The sequence below is a fragment of the Pestalotiopsis fici genome (assembly GCF_000516985.1).
Source record: "Pestalotiopsis fici W106-1 unplaced genomic scaffold PFICI_Scf_1, whole genome shotgun sequence".
Lineage (NCBI taxonomy): Eukaryota > Fungi > Ascomycota > Sordariomycetes > Amphisphaeriales > Sporocadaceae > Pestalotiopsis > Pestalotiopsis fici.
Window position 1 is genome coordinate 5,817,680 of NW_006917091.1, and position 21,261 is coordinate 5,838,940.

The window sequence follows — 21,261 nt, forward strand, 5'->3', positions numbered from 1 at the left end:
TGGTCTTTGGGCATAAATACTAGCAAAACGCCTTTGGTTGTCTATGTTTCCAAGTACGTAACTCTGGTGAATGGCCTGGACAGTTTACAGGCGGCCATATGCTTTGCCTAATGCGGAAAGGCCCGACAGTACCGACAGTCCCGAAAATTCCGATGAGCGAAACTGTTCCGAAAACTTGGCGGGGCAGACACAGTATACTCGGCGCCGCGCGGAACGGCACGCAGTAATTGGTGGATCGCAACCCATGTTCGACATGGGCTTTGGTAACAATCTTGCACTGCCGTCGCCAGAGCTTTTGGTTATGCAAATGTATTCAAGTGTGTAGTATAAAAGGATACGCATGCTATATTAGTCAATATGGTCACGTCAATTGATACTTGAGGCACTTCGCTACTGAGCACCAATCCTCCACGATGCCTGTAACAAATTTCAGAACGAATGAGAGATACGAATATCTCAATGGTTTTGGATCCTATCACGAGTGAGATCACTCTCCCTGACCATGCAATTAAACCGAGCTAATATTTCTCAGGTCCGAGGCCATCTCGGGCGCCTTACCAATAGGCGCAAACTCACCTCAAAAGGCTCCCTTTGGCCTATACGCTGAGAAGCTCTCAGGGACTGCCTTCACTGCACCGCGTCACGAGAACCTACAGACTTGGCTGTACCGTATACTCCCATCAGCAGCTCATTCTGCCTATGAGCCGTACCAAGGCAGTAGCAGCACTGGTGCTCTCAGTCCCGATGATGCGGACACGAAGCTGCATCAGATTCCCAATCAGCTTCGATGGGATCCTTTTGACTTTAGCGAGGACACGGACTGGGTTCAAGGCTTGAAGCTGGTTGGCGGTGCCGGTGCGCCGCAAACCAAGACTGGGTTGGGTATCTTCATTTTCGCAGCCGGAAAGGACATGGCTCCGCGAACCGCGGTCTATTCGTCCGATGGTGATTATCTCATCGTTTTACAGCATGGTGTCTTGGATATTCAGACGGAGCTAGGCAAGATTCTCGTGCGACCAAATGAAATTGCTGTTATCCCGCGCGGGATCAGATACCGCGTCACGCTGCCCGAGGGTCCAGTTCGAGGGTATATTCTCGAGCTTTATCAGGGCCATTTTACCCTGCCAGAACTCGGCCCCATCGGATCCAACTGTCTCGCCAACGCGCGGGACTTTCAAGCACCCGTCGCTGCGTTTGACGAGGATCACGACTCTGATTGGACAATCATCAACAAATTTGACGGCAAGCTGTTCTCTGCAAGACAAAAACACACTCCCTTTGACGTGGTAGCCTGGCACGGCCGCTATTATCCTTACAAGTACGATCTTGGTCGCTACTCTGTAATCGGCAGTACCTCGTTTGATCATCCCGATCCCTCAATCTACACGGTCCTGACCGCGCCTTCCGATCACGTCGGAACCGCCGTGGCGGATTTTGTCATTTTTCCGCCTCGCTGGCTGGTGCAAGAGGACACGTTCCGGCCACCGTGGTATCACCGGAACACCATGTCCGAGTTCATGGGACTCATTTGCGGCGACTATGACGCCAAGGCCGGGGGCGGATTCCAACCGGCGGGAGCGAGTCTGCATAACATCATGTCTGCTCACGGACCAGATGCGAGCACCTTTGAAAAAGCCAGTAATGCGGAGCTGAAGCCTCAGAAGATTGGTGAAGGAAGCATGGCTTTTATGTTTGAGAGTAGCTTAATGATCGGTGTGACGGAATGGGGACTCAAGACTTGCAAAAAGGTGCAGGACGGTTATAATGAGCACAGCTGGACCGACTTGAAGGTGCATTTCAAACGACCTTCTTGATGGATTGCAGCAAGCCGAGGTCCAAACCATAGATGAATGCAGCACAACCTTGCGCTTTGTATCCGAAATTCTGTTAATAAGAGATCTTAATTAAATTGACTGGGCTTCCTTGCGTCATGTAACACTGCAATCAAGGGGATAATATTATCGGTGACTATGTTATGATAGTCAATTGGGCATGCTTTTAATGTTTAAAATAGAAATTCCTTCTCAGCGGACTATATACATCAATTACTTATGTGAAAACTGGTGTGCATTTTTATTGTATGTTTCCGATGCTAAATTATGTAAGCAGAGGTCTACGCGAGATGTTGTGTTATTTCTGTTTCCTTATTGTGGGGCACAAAGAGTATCTTTTATCGTGAGGAAATGTTTAGTTGTCTTGACTGAAGTATTGTTTCAATTCTTATGTTCATGTGCTACCGAAATAAATAAGTTTGGAATGACTGATGTACACCGACTTCTGCTCAATTAATATACATCAGTAGGAATTGAAACCGATGTAACAGTAGCCACATTGACATGAGGCACTTCATACTTGTTCTTTCCACGAACCAAGTAGTATATAAACCCAAAGACCAGCCACCCAACCATGACAACTGACGAATAATTCATATTCTCCGGCGTAACTGGCATTGTTCCAGGAAATGTGCTAAATACCATCACCAATGTCATCCACATGACACTCACGATATTGAAAGTAATCCCAAGAGGCCGCCCTAGCCGGAATGGGCCCCAATGACCGGCAACATGCTTTTGCCTCCCATATAGAAGCATGTATATAATAGGCAGCGTGTATGAGAGGTAAAGGCCTATGATTGCCATTGATAAAATAGCATTAAAGGCCGCAGTGCTGCCAAGGTAGATGAAACCAAGTAGTACCTGTATGACAGTAACTAATATGATGCAATTTGATGGTACTTGGTGCTTTTTGGATACTTTGCAAAAGACCTTGTCAAAAGGCAAAGCCTTGTCGCGGGCAAATGCCCAGGCAGTTCTCGAAGCTGATGTGACGCACGCCACGTTTGCAGTAGCGGCAATGATGATCAGCAGCAGCGACATGACTGTGGCCCCGGCACGAGACTTTGTGGCGTCTAGATAAATCTGCATGAACGGAAAGCCTGTCGGCGTTGCCAAGATGTCTTCCAGGGAGCCAATGGAGAACAAGAGCACAATACAGTATGCCACGCCGATGAGCCCATTGACCACAACGCTGCCAACCATGGCTATGGGGACGTTGCGAGCAGCATGCGGTATCTCTTCCGACAGGTGACAAGCAGCGTCGTATCTGGTGGGTAAGTAAGCATCTCTTCCCCAGAAGCAAGCTGTCGAATACTCACCCTAGCAAAGGGTACACTGAACTGATAAGTCCGACCAACCAAGACACCCCGTCGGATGTCCACCCACTGTTGTTCGAGAACTCAGTAAAAACAAAGGTTGCTGAATTCTTCTGCGCCATCACGAGAAGCACGACCACAATTGCGAAAAACCCCGCGGCATGAATCACCCCTGATTTCAAGATCAGTCATAAGCTCTCCATTGTGTCATGAAAACTTCTGACCTACCAGCCACAATGTTGATATGAGGCAATAATCGAGGTCCCCATATGTTAAAGCTAAGAGAACAAGCGAGCACCGCCCAATAAAATAGCATGCCTTGCCATCTTGTAGGTATATAACTTTCGTCATTCAAGATAATGAGGGACTGTGTCTGTAGGCCTGCAGCAAAAGCTGCCGAAGCACTAAAGACAATCTGTGCGCCGAGAGATATCCAGCCGGTAAAGTACGATGCGAAACAACGACCGCTTGGTGGGGATAGTGCAGCCACCCAATAGTATTGTCCTGTTCATCGTAGTAGTTAGTAATTTGTCCGTAAACTTGTTGGTGACTGTCACTTACCTCCAGCAGTGGGATACATGGAAGCTATCTCGGCCAGAGAGCAAGTCACAGCAACCGTACATATAAACGAAAGAAGACTGTTTCGCTTCGTCAGAGGCTTCTGGACATGGCGTGTGTCAGTTTGTAACTCAACTCACTAGTTGTAGAATAGACATGGTGCACCACCGCTGACTAGAGCGGCAGAGACGACCGTAGACAACGCTTCCCATGTGGCCATCAGACATAGGCAGAGACAGCCCATGGCTGGAAGAGAAAAGGACCTTTCCAACTCTTGGGCATAACCTGCCGCATTTAGCTCGGCGGCATCTTGGTCGTTTGGGTTTGAGGCGACCAGACCGATAGGGGCAGCAGCCGGATCCGCCTTCTTGTCGCTAATAGAGTCTTGATCGTTTGTCATGGTTGAGCAAGGGGGTGGTCAGTAGATGTCGAATTGAAAAGAAATGTGGTAAGATGATCAGGCCATTCAAAAGTCGGTAGGAAGTTTGCTTGTTCATCTTGTGGCATATAGATGTTGGCCGAGTTTGGAATCACAAGAACCCTCATTGGCTCGCCCTAGGGGGCCCATCTCCATGTCGCCGCAATCTGGGGTAACGGCTGGGCGGCACACAGATTTGGGGTTCCCCACGGGGTTGATACTCACACTGTGAATATTCCCCGCAGCCATTCCGAGTTTTGTAGGGAGATTTCCGCGACGTTCCGAGTTGCTCGGCTCGTACTGATTGTCGATTCGGCAGATGGTATCTATGAAAGTGTTTTTACATGAAGATCAAGTCTGATTGGATGAATCTTTCTGGCCCACTGCGCCTGTTGTCATGTTGCATAAAACCCCCGACCTTGGAAACTTTGACCTAGTGTCTCGCATGGACGTGCTTTCGGGGATCTATTGACACACCAATCCGTATCGGAAAGAACGGAAAATCTCATCGGAAGAGGTTGACAGACATACACCGATACTCGCCCACTTTGGTTGTATTCCTGATGTGAAACCTTTGGTGATTTGCTGGATGCCCCGGGCTAGTTTTGCCTTCCGAGCGTGGCAATCTTCGGGACGGAAGCACTGGACGACAGTCACAGCGACAGAGTAATACAATGCACGATCCAAGGCAGTTCTGGGCGCCATGCTGTGTGATGCTGCTTGCCAATTTGTAACATATAATGCCAACCATGTAGTCTATGTGGAAACGAACTTGTAACCATTGATGAATCCATTTGACTTTTGGCAGCCACATCTGTTAAGAATCAATCCAGGTAGCCATGGCGATTGCAACACTTTTCATCGACCTCCAAAACCATGTTGCTGGCCACACATGGGCGTCAACACTATTGCTGATAACCGCGGTGCCAATCATCTACGTCGTCTTCAATGAGGCTATCAGAGCAAATGCACGAATTTCCGGCCTCAAGGGTCCTAGGGGACTCCCTTTGATCGGCAATATTTGGGACATTCGTACCAATGCGGCGGAACGGTACCGTCAGTGGTCAAAATCGTATGGTGGTGTTTTCCAGATTCAACTTGGAAACATCCCAGTGGTGGTGGTGAATACGGCAGCGACAGCAAAAGTCATATTTGGACAAAATTCCCAGGCTCTTGCTTCACGACCCGAGTTCTATACGTTTCGTGAGTAGTCCCATGTTCAACCCCGACACGGTTTGAGAACTTCTCGTCCATATGATCTGCACTTGGTCCATGATCTAATCCAGCGATAAAAATTCTAGACAAATTGGTGTCAGACACCTCTGGCACAACCATTGGAACATCCCCGTACAGCGAGTCGCTAAAGAGGCGCAGAAAGGGCGCGGCCTCTGCTCTCAACCGTCCATCCGTCGCTACATACGTACAACACCTCGACGTCGAGTCCAAAGACTTTATCAAGGAGCTCTACACATACGGAAAGGGCGGCAAAGAAGCTGTCGACCCGATGCCCATGATCCAGAGACTGTCGCTTTCGCTGGCACTAACCTTGAACTGGGGAACACGCATGGGCAGCCAAAAGGAGGATTTATTCCACGAGATCACACATGTTGAGGAGGAGATTAGTCGCTTCCGCTCCACCACTGGGAACCTGCAGGACTACATTCCCCTCCTCCGCATCTTGCCGTTCAATACGCACTCGGCCAAAGCGAGAGAGATGCGCAACCGGCGGGATGTATATCTCACCAACCTGAACCGCGGACTGGACGAGCGCATGGCATCCAACAGCCACAAGCCCTGCATCCAAGCCAATGTCATCAACGACGCTGAAGCCAAGCTAAACAAGGAAGAGTTGACGTCCATCAGCCTGACAATGCTGTCAGGTGGACTCGACACCATCACCACTCAGGTCGCTTGGTTCTGCGCGTTGCTGGTCAATAGACCCGACATACAGGACAGGGCAGCGCAAGAGATCCAAAAGTTCTACAGTGACGACAAGCCTCTGTGCGACTCCGAGGACGACCAGCAGTGCGCATACATTGTCGCCTTGGTCCGCGAATCTTTGCGCTACTACACTGTGCTCAGGTTGGCGTTGCCAAAGTGTTCGATCAGGGATGTTGTCTACAACGGCGTTACGATACCCAAGGGCACTGTTGTCTTTCTGAACTCGTGGGCATGCAACATGGGTATGTCGAATGTCATCCAAATATCATTGTTCCCTCTATCGATATGTTCTCAGCTAATTTGCATTTCTTCTGCAGATGACGAGACCTGGTCTGACCCAGAAGTGTTCCGTCCTGAGCGCTACCTCGAGCAACCTGATGCGCCCATGTTCACCTATGGCATGGGATACCGCATGTGTGCCGGCTCCCTACTGGCAAACCGCGAGCTGTACCTGGTCTATATGCGACTTTTGAATAGTTTCCGGGTCGAGAAGTACGATGAAATTGATTCGCACCCGCTCACTGGCAATTCGGATCCCACTAGTCTCGTCGCCATGCCGAATCGCTATCGTGCCTTGTTCGTGCCGCGCAACCCGGCGGCGTTGTCGGAAGCCTTGAGTGCCAAGTGATGGCAAGGGGTATGAGGAATTAAAGTAGTGAAACTTTTTTTCTCCATTCTTCAGTATGCATCTACTGCGGCGACAGATGTCGATTCAGCCATAGAACCTCTCAAAATTCAAATTGGTATCAAGAATGCGGCCATTGGTTTTCAGGAGTCATATTGTTACGAAAAAATGGATGTGTGTATGTCAGGATATGCTAGTCTCAAAGAGATTCCAAGACATTGAAGTCGAAACTCTCATTTGGGAAAACGCTGTGTTGGCTGGTACTGAAGTCTCCCCTCTGTTTGAAAGTTACTAGGTCGTCGGGCCGAGGGAGGTTCGAGTGTGGGGGAAGCCGAGAAGGCGACAATGTAGTTACATGTATTGTGGCAAAGAGAAGAAGCAAGTCCATGCGGAACACAATAGCACCGAAATACCTATTTTGATCGCGGGACCATAGGTCATGTTAAGGATGCCGATTCGCCGTTCCCAAAAGGGACTGCTAGGGACGCTGTGCATCCGGCTTCCGAAAGCGATAGAGCCCCAACCAGAACAGGGTTCGCATACTCCATTCCGACAGAGTACACCTTGGAGGGGTCTATGGTATATAAGCAAGCAACATTGAAGGCTCATACCGGAAATTCATTTGCTAAAGCCCGTGTGCAAAGCTGATTAGTGTGATCTTATGTAATAGAAGTTCATGCTTATTATCCTGACGCTTGATTATCGACCAAACATCCCACAAGCATCTTTTTCAAGAACGTCAAGCAGGTGCCTATTTAGTTTTAATATTTCACTGAACTCATATCAACCACGAGGAATAGTCACATTAATTATGAATTTTGCAATATGTAGCAGTAGTTATCATAAAAGACATGTTTCATAACCCGTCATATGTAGTTAGATGGGAAACTATCAATATTTATGCTTATATACGAGTAATGATGATGTAATAATTACCCGCCGCTTAATTCATGGCCATTCCGACTCATAACAAATAGTGGAATGTTTTCTGTAATACCTCTTGGAGCCTTCTCTCAGCTTTCAAGGGTAACTATTATGCTCTTTAAAGAACCGATGATTTGATTAAATACGCAAGATGTATTTTCCACCATTGATCAATCTTGTGGCCCAGGTCGCGGTGTCGTGGTTATTGATTTACTGACAAGTACGATCTGTCTATCTCCTACTATATGCACTATACATGGCAGGGTAACTATCATCGGCGTCTAGACGCCTTCAAGTATAAGTATGAGTACTGTGGTTGCTGCACAATCTTTCCGAGGTCCCACAAGTGCTCACCTTACCTACTTCCAGTACCACAAGCTGTACGGGTCTTTGAATAGTTTTCATCATGTACTTCACCAGTCTTGTGTCGGTCCTGCCATTCGTTGGCCTCACCTCGGCAGCAAGCGTTGTGGGATCGGCTTATGGCTTTGCCAAAGGTGTGACGCCTACTGGTACGACTGTGACACCAACGGACAATGCGCAGTAAGTCTTACAACACGGGCACCACGCTCTCAATCACTGTTCTCACAAGATGGATAGACTTACCTCTTGGCTGGGCGACTCCACGGCAAGAGTCATTGTCTTGACCAAGACCTTTGATTTTGCAACTGCTACCACGACTGGAGCTGCCTGCAGAGCAACCGACAAGTGCTCTGGAGGACAAGATACCATCAAGACGAGTTGCGACTCCAATGAGACTCCGATTGTTGCCACCTACAACCCCCAGGCCACCAAAGGCATCTCTGTTGCCAGCAACAAAGCCCTTGTTGGAGTTGGCTCGACTGGCGCCATCAAGGGCAAGGGTCTTTTGATCGCTAGTGGCTCCAAAAATGTTATTGTGCAGAATATTCGCATCACGACCCTCAACCCACAGTATGTTTGGGGTGGTGATGGCATCAGCATTGAGGGTGCTGATGGAGTCTGGATCGACCATTGCACATTCGATAACATTGGCCGCATGTTCATCGTATCTCACTACGGTCCTAACCGTGTCACCGCATCGTACAATTACTTCAATGGAGCTACTTCCTACTCGAACTCGTGCGACGGTCAGCAATACTGGGGAACCATGTACGTCGGTGACTCGGACAAGGTGACCATTGACCACAACTACTACTACAAGATGAGCGGCCGCTCTCCAAAGCTGGGCGACAGTTCGTATAATACCTACTTTCAAGCGACCAACAACTACTTTGACACCTCGAGCGGCCATTCCTTCGACATTGTCAAGGGCACATATGCGCTTATCGAAGGCAACTATTTTAGCGGTGCCAAGACTCCCATGACCACGGATAGCACCACCAGCGGGGCTTACATCTTTGATAGTCCCTCGTCTTCCCTATCGACGTGCTCATCCTACCTCGGACGTTCCTGCGTCGTTAATTCTCTCACCAGTTCGGGTACCCTGCCATCACTTTCCAGCACAGATGCTCTTTCCAAGCTGTCTGGATCTTATGGGACTTATATCATCACGCCAGAGTCGGCGAGTTCAGCCCAGACAAATGTGGCAGCCAAGGCAGGACAAGGCAAGGTTTGATGGATAGGCGCGCATGAAACGTTGGGCTCATTCTAGTGTCGAGATGCTCTAGGACCATTGTATATCATTCTTTTCGTCATTGAGAAATGCTTTGATATGGAGGTTGCATTATGCTTTTAGATAAACATACTTGGCCACCTCTACCTTGGGATGAGTTGCAAATGTGAATTACTTGCTCCAAAAATATCTGACACCGTTGTAAGTGAACAGAGAGTCGTATCGAAAGTCTTGATGGGTTCTTCACAAACGGCCACCAAACTAGACGAGGCTCGACTATACGGTTGTTGCTAAGAGTCTGTCGCTGGTAAACTGGCAATGAAGTCACATGGTTCTCTTTATCTGAGTCGCCATTTATTGTCGGTTAGATGGCTGGAGAGCTCTCGCAGCTAGCACGTGTTGAATTATTGTAGGAACCTCGAGGACAATCCTTTCCACTTCAGCCCCGCACTGTCAATACTTAACCTTAAGCTTAACCTACTGCTAAATTCACCATGCAATCACCCACCCGCCTTCATTGCTACTTATTCGTTCAATGGCAAGCGCAACAAGTCCACAGTATATACGAAAAAACATGTAACCAAGAAAAGTATCAGTGATTCCAGTCGAAATATCAAAATTGGCGCTGAAAAGTGTGTTCGCATATAGTTGGTTCAGTTGACACTTTTATGCAACATCCTTTTATTGCTTGCCGCAGTTATCCCGTGATAGAAAGCAATAGCAGACCAAGAGGGATGGCTGTCCCTGATGCGGGCTGCACAGAATGCATTTGATACTACCAAGGTACATTATGTAGGGGTAAGTTCCTAGGCATAGCTACCAGGTAAGTACACCTCCTCAAGGATTATAAACGTTAGATCGTTACTTGCCCCACGCAGTGACCCAGCACCTCCCATCGGAATTTTACCACCCAAAAAAAGCCAATTTTCTATCTACTTTTATATCTAGTGCTGGAAGCTTCCGCAACCCGTACACAAACAGCATACATTATAGGGAGAGATACCTAACAGATCAGAGGGTTAGTGAGTGGAGCTTTGTACCGATCTAACATTTATAATCCTCGAGGAGGTGTAAGTGCCAGGTCGACGCTCGGAGCAAATGCAGCCAGCCATCAAGCCCCGGTCCCACAAAGCCTCTGCGGCAATACCCGTCGCCCCTAAGAATTGGCCTCAGGACCCTGGCCACTAGCCCCTCGGCATCGCGTTACTGTGCAGGTATTTCTCAATAAAACGAGTAAAAGGACTGGATTCACCAACTGGTTTGATACTCAAGTCCGGCCACGATAGGTGATCACGATATTCTATTTCTGTATTTTCCTTCTTTTTCCTCTTTTTTTCCTTCTTTTTTTTCACACAATTTGCAAAAAGTTTCACCCTTTGTCAATCTGCGCGTGTTTACCTCTGCGGGTAAAATGGTCGCGTACTCCGTTTTTTCCGCTACGGATTTTCGCCGCGCTATGACATGTAGTGGGACTTGCTGCATAAAGGATTCCAGCTTTGTGTATTTCATTGGTTCATTCGGTGATAACCTTAATTACCCTGGGCAATACCACAATTTGCAGTTATCAGCAATTCTTGCCAGAGCTGCGAGCCATGTTGGAATCTTTAGCAAAAAGTCAGGTACGAAAATAGTATGAGACCCAGTCATTTTTGCTTGTAATGGAGGATTTTTAAACTAGTTGCCGGCCCCATCATGTTGCTTCGAGGTCTCTTTACATCCAAACTGAACACACGTCGCAGAATGTCGATTTGAAGAGTCAAACACGGGCGCCCGAGAAAAAGACTTTAATGCCGTCTCATGGGACTGAATACGAATCTTGAATGAATTTGCAAATGTTTACAAGATATGCCGACGAATTGCGTCATTGTTCCCTGTCGATAAGAAAATTTGGATCTCGCCATCGCGATAACCGTAGAATTAGTTGACTGCCTGCCGGCAAATCCATCCTCAATACGACCTCTCCATTGGCGTGCATATACCCTGGTAAATATCGCAATTTCATTACTCATCTGGGCAGCTTATCTATCGGGTCGTCCGAAGTTCAAATATCTCATCCCTCGCCAACGAGACCACATCATCCATCTATTCGACAAAATAATCAATCTCCAGAATTCTCGAGTTATCAATATCATAATGGCAATCAAGACCGTCGCAGTCGTGGGCGTAAGTATCTTGTTACCATGTTGGAGCTCATAGTCTGATTCTCGTTCCAAGGCATCAGGTTTGGTAGGTGCGCGTGTGGTGGAAGCTCTTCAGGCAGCCAACTTTGACGTCACGGCCGTGACGCGTGAAGAGTCCAAGGCGACATTTCCCTCCAATGTGGCGGTGCGCCGCGCCGACCTGTCTTCGGTCGAGTCGCTGACTGCCGCGTTTGCCGGCCAAGATGCCGTGGTCTCTGCCGTATCGACAGTCTTTGCCGTCATTCCCGGCGCGCAGAACCCCATGATTGATGCAGCTGTGGCTGCGGGTGTCAAACGCTTCATCCCTTCGGAATACGGCCTCAACACTAGAAAACTTCAAGGAGAGATTCTAGGAGACTGGCTAAAGGCAAAGACATCTGCGGTTGACTATTTGATCGAGAAGGCGCAATCGAATCCAAGCTTTACCTGGACTGGTATTGGTACTAGTCTCTTCTTTGACTGGGTGAGCATTGTTTTGGGACAAAGGTGGTCGAAGAAACCAGACTAATGCTTTGGCAGAGTCTCACGCGCGGCATCTATGGAATCTCATTCAAGGATAAGACTGCAACAATCTTTGATTCGGGCAATCAGAAGATCTCGACGACCAGTTTAGCCTTCCTTGCCAAGACGGTTGCTGCAGTCTTGCAGCACGATGACAAGACCGCCAATCAGTACATTGACGTGATTGAGTTTACCGTGACGCAGAACCAGGTGCTAGAGGCTATCGAGGCTGAGATGGGGACCAAGTTTACAGTCACACACGAATCAACTAATGAGGCGGAGAAGAGAGGACACGAAAAATTGGCTAGAGGCGACCAATACTTTCCCTTTGTGGATTTCTTGATTGCCTATTGGTTTAGAGATGGGCCTGGACATGCTATCAAGGAAGAGGACAAAGCCAACAAGACTTTGGGTCTGCCACAAAGTGATTTGAGGGCTGTTGTCAAGGAGTATCTTCAGACTTTGTAAAGTGGCAGACTGCGCCACCGCTGATCCATCAATCAAAGATGCTTTCGTAAAAGACCATCATGGCACCCTGGTGAACCGTCTTGGCAAAGCTCTTGAGCTCGGCATGCGCTTTGCATTCGTTGTCGTAGAATTGCATATCCTCCAAGCTTGAGAATACTGAAACTACTGCAACGGTGAACCCTTGGGCGCGTTGATCAGGAAACGCTCGGCCAGGCTTGACCGACAGTATGTATGGTTTGCCATCCTAAAATGATAGACAGATCAGTAAATGAGAAACCAAAGTCACGGGTAGAGCGACCCCACCTTGACAGCCTTCTCAGGCATGTGTCTATATATCTCCAGTAGCTTATCCTGGTCCTCTTGCTTTGGGATTTTGAACAGAGTGATTCGTTGGATGGGTTTGGTGGAAGCCATTTCTAAGCTAGGCAAAAGTTGATTCCGGTTAATTGATAAGAAACACAATGACCAATGCAGATCCTACAGTGTTTGCCAGAATGTTGCTGTTATCCTTGGACATGACCATATCAAGCAGCGCTGGCGCATTGCTCTATGTAAGCGCCAGATATACTTTCAGGCTTGGGCGGGATGTAACATGACTCGCATCTTCTTCCCGTAGAACATGCCGATTCCGAGTGTGGCCTCTGATTGGACATGACGCTGGGAGTGAACTAAGAAGCTGTGGTCATTCGGCCCTCTTCGGAAACAAACTTCTGGCGTCTAGACTACCGACAGGGAGTTGTGCACACAAAGGCTCGGAACCAGCTCGGAATGCTGCTGGCTGCCCCGCATGATCTACACCAATGTCAGACGCCAAACCCCACACAACTGCCACTAGGCACTTGGTATAATCGTACAATCTGGGAGGTGGAGAACATCTCCTTCTGCCTATATGCAATCGTATGCGAAGATTAATAATATCTGACTCTTCTGCTTGCGCAAGTCTGCAAAGGGCGATATATCTTGTGTCTTGTATTCACAAGAAGAGTCAACGTTAACAAAATTTTGTATACCCAAATCGATTCCTGCTGAAGAGACCATCACCAAAGCATGGCTTCCGTTACTTTGACTGGTGCCGAGGGCCGTAGCATAACAGGTATGTGCAATGCGGAGTCCTGGATACCCATGGCCGGCAATATCTGACACGGAATACAGTTCCGACGGGCCTCTTCATTGACAACAAGTTTGAACCCGCAACCAGCGGCGCCACGATTGACGTGGAAAATCCGAGCACCGGGAAGCACCTAGCCACCGTCTCCGCCGCCCAGGCAGAAGATGTCGACCGTGCCGTACAGTCGGCCAAGAAGGCCTATGTGAGCTGGAAAAAGGTTGACTCTGGAGAGAAAAGAAGATTACTCAACAGACTGGCCGATCTGGTCGAGCGAGACGCCGTGGAACTGGCATCGCTAGAGGCCCTCGAGAGTGGAGTGCTGTATGGAGTATCCAGGGCTCTCCACGTTCAGGAGTCAATCAGCAACCTTCGCTACTTTGCCGGCTGGGCTGATAAGCTTGACGGCGACTCCCTCAGCATCCCGCAGGGACTGGCCTACACGCGACGGGAACCCATCGGCGTCTGCGCCGCCATCGTGCCTTGGAACTCACTGATGATTGCGTTCTGGAAGATTGCCCCTGCCCTCGCTACTGGCAATGTGCTCATCCTCAAGACTCCCGAAATCACCCCTCTCTGGGGCTGCAAGCTGGCTCAGCTGATTGCCGAGGCAGAGATCCCGCCTGGCGTTGTGAACATCATCACTGGCCTGGGCAACATTGCTGGCCAGGCGCTGTCCGAGCACAATGACATTAAGAAGATATCATTTACCGGAAGCCCCGGCGTGGGCAGACGAATCTTGGAGACGTCGGCCAAGACCAACCTCAAGAAGGTGTCTCTGGAGCTTGGCGGCAAGGGTCCCAGCATTGTATTCGCCGATGCAGACCTCGAAAACGCCTTGTTCTGGACCACGCTGGGTATCACAGTCAGCAACGGCCAGGTTTGTGCTGCGGGCAGCCGCATCTATGTTCAGGATACCATTTATGAAAAGTTTGTGGAAGAGTTCAGCAAGCGGAGCAGAGATGCCGTCCACGGCGACCCACTGCTTCCAGAGACCACCAAGGGATCTGTTGCCAACAAGGCCCAACTGGACAAGATACTTGAGTATGTCAAGAAGGGCAAAGAGTCGGGCGCCAGACTCCTGCACGGCGGCGAGCGGCTGCCAGGAGACGGCTACTTTATCGCAAATACGGCCTTTGCCGAGGTTGACCAAAAGGCCCCCATTATGCAAGAAGAGGTGTTTGGCCCGCTGGCCAGTATTGCTCCTTTCAGCACACTAGATGAGATCATTGCCAAGGCCAATGATACCAGCTACGGTCTGAGCGCTGCCGTCTTTACCAATGACGTGAACAAGGCCTTTAGGCTCAGCGAGGAGATCGAGTCGGGCATGGTCACGGTCAATGCTTGGGGCATGATTCATGCCAACACACCATTTGGAGGCGTAAAGGAGAGTGGCTTTGGAAGGGATATGGGTAAAGAGGCCCTCGAGGACTGGACGACTACCAAGACGGTCAAGTGGAACATTCTACCCACCAAGTAATCATTGTATCATATCACATTGGCATGTCAAACATACTCCGTGAATCATAGCCAGTCAATGAACATCGAAGCCGTGTACCCACTCTCTTTTGTGCTGCGTCTGGTTCTAGCGGGCGCGCCTGCAATTCTTCTGCACTGGCGCTGGGCCTATCTATCGCGTTGCCTGGGTTCATTTTTGTAGCATTCCTTGCATCTTCATGCCATAGCCACCGTTTATGGGGGTCACTTGGCTCATTTTCGTCTGTATCCAACTGGCTGTTACACGGGATAGGGAAGCCCACCCGCGAAGCAGCACGCGGCTAGGTCAGTGCAGAATGGAGGCGACATGGAGGCGACGCGGAAGCGGGAGGGGAGAGGAAAGTTGTATGCTGTCTGGAAGAGTCAGCGCACAAATATGGCCCTAGGTGCTGCAGATTGAGCTTGGTATAATTACCCTCCCTATATATATTTACGTGATGATTTTTCCTGATAAGCTGTAGGTGACATTATTGTGTTGAAATAAATGACCGGAACTCCAAATTGCAACAGTTTCAAAGCATTGGTAATTCCAAACCTTTACGAGGCGCAGGAGGGTGGGATTGAACTTCAAAGTTGTGTATACTGTGGCGCCTTGAGCTGCATATATTGGTTCTGCGGTCAGCATCGAACGATGTTTCCATCCTAGCAACAAACAAGGTTCTAATCACCTCGAATGCATATATGTCACCAGAAAATGCGGATCAGCTATGCTCATATTCCTTTATCACACTTGTCTAACAAATTAGGTAGTAAACTAAACAAGATCCCAATTCAATCCAGTTTTGCCTGTAACGGAGACTGTACAGCACCACTGTGCGAAATCAAGTCAGGGAAGGCTCTCAAATTCGACTGATGTTCTTTCCCGCCAAACCAAGTGCGTGCCCGAAATACACCAGAATTCGTCGTCAAACCATTCTGACTTTGCCATAAACAGTTCCAGTCGTGACGTACACCAATTATCAAGACTGGGGCAAGCTGTTAGTCGGCAGGACCTAACGCAATCAGATCTGCTCAGTGAAAGTGGCCGTACTCACGAGGGATCACCGAAGGCCACCCGAACCTTGAGCAAACGGCCGGTAGCGCATCCTCAAGTATGTTCTCTATCCGGGGATCTCGGCACTCTTTCTGACGATGAAGACACGGATGGTATCGAAGACGAAGAGGACGAAGATTACGCCTATCAGCCTCGACGGAAAAGTCGTAAAATTTTGTCAGGGCGCAAAACGTTGAATGTGCGGCACAAGCGCTCAAGCGGCATTTCCGCGTTGTCCTCGCGCTCCCCATACCACAGGGAGAATTCTACGGAAACGCCGACCGCGGCATTTGACGAATGGCCACTAGAGAATGCCCTGCTTAAGCGAATCACGGATGGCAGTCAAACTAGCTTCCAAATCCAATTCGCCTGGGCGCCTTGTGTAGCTCACCATCTCCGCCATGACGGAATGGAAAGTCCACGTCATCAGCGATCCTCTGGAACTGGACTTTCTGTGGAGCAACAAGGAGTGAGCCCTGCCGATTACGGTGCGCAAGATCCCGCACAAGATACCTATGAGGAGTATGCTGTGGAGCAGATTCGGAACCATAGATTTGCTAAACCCAATAATCAAGGCCTTGAGCTCCAAGTCAAATGGCGCAACAGTCAACAGCTGACTTGGGAGCCAGTGGAAGCGATGGAAGACACGGCAGCATACGGCACATATCTGCAGCACAATGATGTTTCTCAGCCCCCCATGAAACGCAAACGCAGTCGGCCGAGGAAGCCACGAGTCGAAAGTCCTGCAGATTCTGCCCTTTGATTTCTATACCACATGAACAGTCTTTCCGTTTCCGTCATTATAGACAACCATTGTGCTTACAATATATTCTTGTCTAGCTATAGACTCAATCTTAATACTCACCCGGGCGGCATGTCATGTGTATTATTTCGTGATTTTGAAAAGGTTACTATTATAATTTCCAGAAGTAAACATTCGAACGACTATATCACAGGTTTCTCAGGTAAATCTAGAGTATCGTTGAAGTAGTATGTGAGTTGACACTAATATTATATGGTGAGTATTATAACTGTACTGAGCAGAGAGTACAATAGTTAAGCTGGGATAAACTGACTTAGTGTAATAGTTACAAACGGAATCATCAACCCCGTTCTCTCATTGCTTCCATCTTGTGTCTTTGAGAGCGGACGATTAGTATTCGGCGCAAATGTTTATGTATCTCTACAAACTCACTTGGGATTGTCATCTAAGGGCATAAAAAAGGATAGTACTATAGGAATTCAGTCATTATTATAGTATAGTATGGAGAGAGTATTTCTGTTGTGATATAGTACAGTATAATAGTTGATATCTTCTATGTTAAGCTTCTTAAATCGAAAGTGAAAGTGCGGTTCGGATATTACTCCAGCACTATATGGCTGCTAATATAGTACCTAGAAATAGAATAGTACTTGAACAATTCAATATATCACTTTTCTTAATCAAGGAAAATCATCGACAAGCAAAATTGCATTTTTATTATTGCTTTCAAGCATGTTAACATCTCCTTGGGAAGATCAATCAGCACTAGTGGTTTAGTGGTATAAACCTCCAATGTCAAAGAGATCCTTTTGCTGCTCTAAGTTTCGTCCAGAACAGGCGCAGGTAGCATATAAGAGTACCTAAAGAATTGGCATATGAACTGGAGCGTTACTTAAGGGTACCTGCGGTTCTTAAATAGATACCAACGGCCGATGACACAGGATGCCAATATGGAGTAATCGCCAGGTCCACAGTATAGTGTACCTTGATTATCACATACGACCTTCAGACATCAACCAAGATCCGAGAATGTGGCGATGGGCACTTTTGGGAAGTACTCAAATACTCACACAAGATGAAATGCGGACGGCTATTACGGAAGAAACCGACTCACAATCCAGTCAGTCAGAATGCCAAATGGTCAGGAGGGCTTGTGTGAGCGTTTGTGGCGATGTCGGTGGGTACGGCCAGGATCCTGAAAGCGGCTTTTCTGACGCGATGATCCCTTGCCAGAGGGGTGACGCCGAGGACTCATGCATTAGCGAAATCGAAGAAGTAATGGATCTGAACCATGTCGAACATAGTCAACGGCGAGAAATCGACCGGAGTGATGACCAGAATTCTTACAACTTCGCGGGCGCCTGGGAGGCTCAAACCATGGATAGCATTGTTTCCAGCAGCAACGGACAACGGGATAGATATCCATACGGTCTAGTATTGCTCCAAATTCCCGATCGTCGAGAGAGGTATCGTGTTGGCGTCTTCGCCCCAAACGTCTGGCAGTTCCAGGAAGAGTGCAAACACCATCCTGAGACCGAGCTCATGACAGTTGGGCATTTTTAAAGCAATGTCCGAGATTGAGACTATCACTGGGTTGTAAGATTGCTGGAACAGATTCCGCTCCCCGAGTTAGTCATACTGAGCTGATACACGATCTTTCGGTATAGGATACCATTATGTTTATTTATTAACATCCACACGTAGCTGTCACAAAAAGCGTCGACTAAGTAAAGACATGAGATGCTACAGCCGAATTATGCTTGAAAAAGTCAAATTCAGAGCCAATGGCTGAAGAAGATCATTCGGCAATTTGCTCAGAACGTGTGGTTTATTCGGTGTATAAAGTGTATATTTCCCCATCGTCGTCTCCTTTCGCGACAGCCGCCTTTTTCAGACCCAAGTTCCAAGGCCTCACTAAAGTGCGAAGCAGGGAAACGTCAGCATAGATATTCAAACAGACTTCTAGCACTGTATATATTTTTGACTTACTTTTACGACCAGTGATTGACTTCCACTCATTTAAGCCTCTTTCAAGAACTACGACCTTCTGCTGCCTCATGGGCCTCTTTTGTGCCGCGAGGTTTGCCCGAAGCTTGAGGTAAGATGTCATGGCGGCCGGTGAGCGTGCATGAGCGTAGGAGCAGTAAAAGACGACCATGTCGGCCGCTAGCAAACTTCCCAAAGACTTAGGATTATTTTTCCATAGCTGCTGAAAGATGTCGCGGGCCGCCAATGCACTTTCCGTATGGATGTGAAAAGCACCGGGAACCTGTACGCCCACATTATCTGCGCGTTATTAGCCAATGGATAGATAAATGAAGACTGAAGATCAAAGTTTGGTGCTTTGAGCTGGATCGGTATGATGAGGCCTTTGGATACGTACCGGAAGCATTTTGACAGTCCACAAACACAATTGTTCCATCTGGCTTACTATTCAAGAAGTTTTCGAGGTCGGCGGCTTGTGTGACATCCACTTCCCATGTGAAGAACCCATTGGTCTTCCTGACCTTTTCAACCGTCAAATCATCGATTTCCATTTTGGCGGCTCGTTGATTCTTGATAGATAGCTGAGGATGATTTGGCATTAGGAGAAGTTGTGTAAGCAGCTGGATTTGCTTTGCGTTTTATACTACTGGTTTCAAATCGTCACGAACCATGTACCGGAGTCACATCCATGCCCGCAAAATAATAAGGCCCCCTTACAGATGCCAGGAAAGCTGAAAGCTGAAAGCTAAAAGCATAAGAAAAGAACTATGGGGCCGAGGCTAGTTGATTTGGAATATACAAACCCAGCCCCAGCTGCACTTTCATAGCAGGGTCCCTCTCGAGTCTAACCCGGTCTAGACCCCTGATTGTGTTCGAAGCACTTCTTCCTTTTCTCCCTAACATTTCTTGGAAGCTACGTTCCACATGTGTCATCACCCATATATCGTAGAAGTGTTCAAGCTGTTGATTCGGTTGGTGCTATCTCGGAATAATCGACCAATACGGCATGGCCAATATTGCACCCTCAGTGGCGTTTGACCAGCTATGCTTCAAGTGAAGATTGTACTCAATGATCTAGCTTCAGGTGCATGGCTTCAGATGCATGGAGAGCCGGTTTGACGAACCACAATGAGCCCAAGAGACCAAATGATGCCACATTCTGTCGAAAATCTAGAACAAGTGTATATCACTCCACGTAACAAGCATGTCTAGATAATGTTCTTCTCATTACGCCACTGCACCACATCGCGTAACCTCCACATCGGTTCAAGCAGCAGCTCAACCACGATTCCTTCAGCCAGCAGTTCCTCACATTGAACGAATGTCAGACTCTGCCCATCTCTATATCCATGCCTGTCGAGGACCTCATAGATACGCTTCATCAAGCTCTCGGATCGCGTCATGATGGCATTCACATCAGCCCGCAGCGTATCTGCAGATTCAGAGGCAATTGAACTGCCTGCCCAGGCCCTCATTTCCTTTTCGTCGTCACCCGCGGCGCTGAATCGCTTCCAATTCATGTCATCAAGCGTGTCGTACCCAAGCAGTCTGACCTGGCGACCTGCACTGAACTTGCGAAAATCTTTTTCCCAGTGCTTGCTCGCCGAAATGAGGAGCGCAGTCACTTTCGCAGTCACATCGATGTTGTCCTTCTGTTCTCGCGAGTGTCCCGAAGCGCTCATCAGGATTCCCGTGTCCCCTCCTAACCGGTATCCAGCGAGGTAGTAGTCTCCGTACCTCTCGCAGAAACCCTCATAGCCTCGACCATACTTGATCTCTATGATGGCTTCCTTTGTCAGGCGTGGCTGCCTCTGGAACTCGATAGTTCCGGCTCGGCAGTTGGCATTTAGGGACATCTTATCAGACTGGGGAATAACAAACGGTAAGTATTTCATGGGATAGTTTCGACGCAAGTGAAGCGAAGTAAACTCACGTCTTTATTTTCCTGGATATGCTGATCGAATGTCCCCTTTACACTCACGGAAGCAACAAAGGGTACTCCGACACCGATGCCAAATCCAAGACTCAGGTGATCGCCCGTTTCGCTCTCTTTTCTCGTCTCAACCTTCTTGAAAGTACATGTTGTTCCATACTCGGCGTGCAGCTCCTTTGGAATCATATGTATGTCGGAAAGCACAAAGGGCGTCTCCTTTGACCATGGATCTCCTGTAGACTGCAGCCTCGAGTGAAAGGTAGTCCCGAGGCGGATGGGGCTGCGACCCCACGGTAGAACTAGCAGGAGCCGCTGCCGGGCCTGTTGAGATATCTCATTTTCGTCAGGACCATCAGGCCTGGCCAAGTACTTGGCCTCTTCTGCAGCAGCGATCATAGTATTGCTTGTGTCGATGGAAACGGATGATAAATCTTATGGTGTTGATTCGGGATGGACTTTCATGACAGAAGACGGATACATGTCGTCGACGCAAGTTCTTCTACCAAGCCAATCAGGGTTACATGTGTCAGTGCTCTCACGACGTTCCGAAACCCCAGATTCGGGCGTTTTCCGACCCACGGCGT

The 21,261-nt window shown here is 48.4% G+C and overlaps 10 protein-coding genes across 10 annotated transcripts; 6 read left to right on the plus strand and 4 right to left on the minus strand.

Moving 5' to 3' along the window:
- Window positions 1-413: 413 nt before the first annotated feature.
- PFICI_01705 (Homogentisate 1,2-dioxygenase) lies at window positions 414-1,814 on the plus strand (the record flags this gene model as incomplete). The annotated part of the gene is made up of 2 exons (XM_007830286.1): window positions 414-481; window positions 533-1,814. 2 exons carry the CDS (start codon window positions 414-416, stop codon window positions 1,812-1,814), a joined length of 1,350 nt encoding a protein of 449 aa, XP_007828477.1.
- A 471-nt stretch (window positions 1,815-2,285) lies between these two features.
- On the minus strand, window positions 2,286-4,109 carry PFICI_01706 (uncharacterized protein; the record flags this gene model as incomplete). Its single annotated transcript, XM_007830287.1, has 5 exons — window positions 2,286-3,102; window positions 3,155-3,323; window positions 3,380-3,655; window positions 3,713-3,789; window positions 3,850-4,109. 5 exons carry the CDS (start codon window positions 4,107-4,109, stop codon window positions 2,286-2,288), a joined length of 1,599 nt encoding a protein of 532 aa, XP_007828478.1.
- An 857-nt stretch (window positions 4,110-4,966) lies between these two features.
- On the plus strand, window positions 4,967-6,696 carry PFICI_01707 (uncharacterized protein; the record flags this gene model as incomplete). Its single annotated transcript, XM_007830288.1, has 3 exons — window positions 4,967-5,330; window positions 5,429-6,310; window positions 6,386-6,696. 3 exons carry the CDS (start codon window positions 4,967-4,969, stop codon window positions 6,694-6,696), a joined length of 1,557 nt encoding a protein of 518 aa, XP_007828479.1.
- A 1,327-nt stretch (window positions 6,697-8,023) lies between these two features.
- Window positions 8,024-9,214, plus strand: PFICI_01708 (uncharacterized protein; the record flags this gene model as incomplete). The annotated part of the gene is made up of 2 exons (XM_007830289.1): window positions 8,024-8,160; window positions 8,218-9,214. 2 exons carry the CDS (start codon window positions 8,024-8,026, stop codon window positions 9,212-9,214), a joined length of 1,134 nt encoding a protein of 377 aa, XP_007828480.1.
- Window positions 9,215-11,344: 2,130 nt separating this feature from the next.
- On the plus strand, window positions 11,345-12,360 carry PFICI_01709 (uncharacterized protein; the record flags this gene model as incomplete). Its single annotated transcript, XM_007830290.1, has 3 exons — window positions 11,345-11,374; window positions 11,426-11,854; window positions 11,911-12,360. The coding sequence occupies 3 exons, from the start codon at window positions 11,345-11,347 to the stop codon at window positions 12,358-12,360; spliced, it is 909 nt and encodes a 302-aa protein (XP_007828481.1).
- A 28-nt stretch (window positions 12,361-12,388) lies between these two features.
- Window positions 12,389-12,774, minus strand: PFICI_01710 (uncharacterized protein; the record flags this gene model as incomplete). The annotated part of the gene is made up of 2 exons (XM_007830291.1): window positions 12,389-12,604; window positions 12,664-12,774. The coding sequence occupies 2 exons, from the start codon at window positions 12,772-12,774 to the stop codon at window positions 12,389-12,391; spliced, it is 327 nt and encodes a 108-aa protein (XP_007828482.1).
- A 633-nt stretch (window positions 12,775-13,407) lies between these two features.
- On the plus strand, window positions 13,408-14,945 carry PFICI_01711 (uncharacterized protein; the record flags this gene model as incomplete). Its single annotated transcript, XM_007830292.1, has 2 exons — window positions 13,408-13,453; window positions 13,513-14,945. The coding sequence occupies 2 exons, from the start codon at window positions 13,408-13,410 to the stop codon at window positions 14,943-14,945; spliced, it is 1,479 nt and encodes a 492-aa protein (XP_007828483.1).
- Window positions 14,946-17,700: 2,755 nt separating this feature from the next.
- PFICI_01712 (uncharacterized protein) lies at window positions 17,701-18,321 on the plus strand (the record flags this gene model as incomplete). Its single annotated transcript, XM_007830293.1, has 1 exon — window positions 17,701-18,321. One exon carries the CDS (start codon window positions 17,701-17,703, stop codon window positions 18,319-18,321), a length of 621 nt encoding a protein of 206 aa, XP_007828484.1.
- A 265-nt stretch (window positions 18,322-18,586) lies between these two features.
- On the minus strand, window positions 18,587-19,295 carry PFICI_01713 (uncharacterized protein; the record flags this gene model as incomplete). Its single annotated transcript, XM_007830294.1, has 3 exons — window positions 18,587-18,672; window positions 18,748-19,044; window positions 19,142-19,295. 3 exons carry the CDS (start codon window positions 19,293-19,295, stop codon window positions 18,587-18,589), a joined length of 537 nt encoding a protein of 178 aa, XP_007828485.1.
- Window positions 19,296-19,952: 657 nt separating this feature from the next.
- On the minus strand, window positions 19,953-21,073 carry PFICI_01714 (uncharacterized protein; the record flags this gene model as incomplete). Its single annotated transcript, XM_007830295.1, has 2 exons — window positions 19,953-20,609; window positions 20,678-21,073. The coding sequence occupies 2 exons, from the start codon at window positions 21,071-21,073 to the stop codon at window positions 19,953-19,955; spliced, it is 1,053 nt and encodes a 350-aa protein (XP_007828486.1).
- Between the last annotated feature and the right edge of the window lie 188 nt (window positions 21,074-21,261).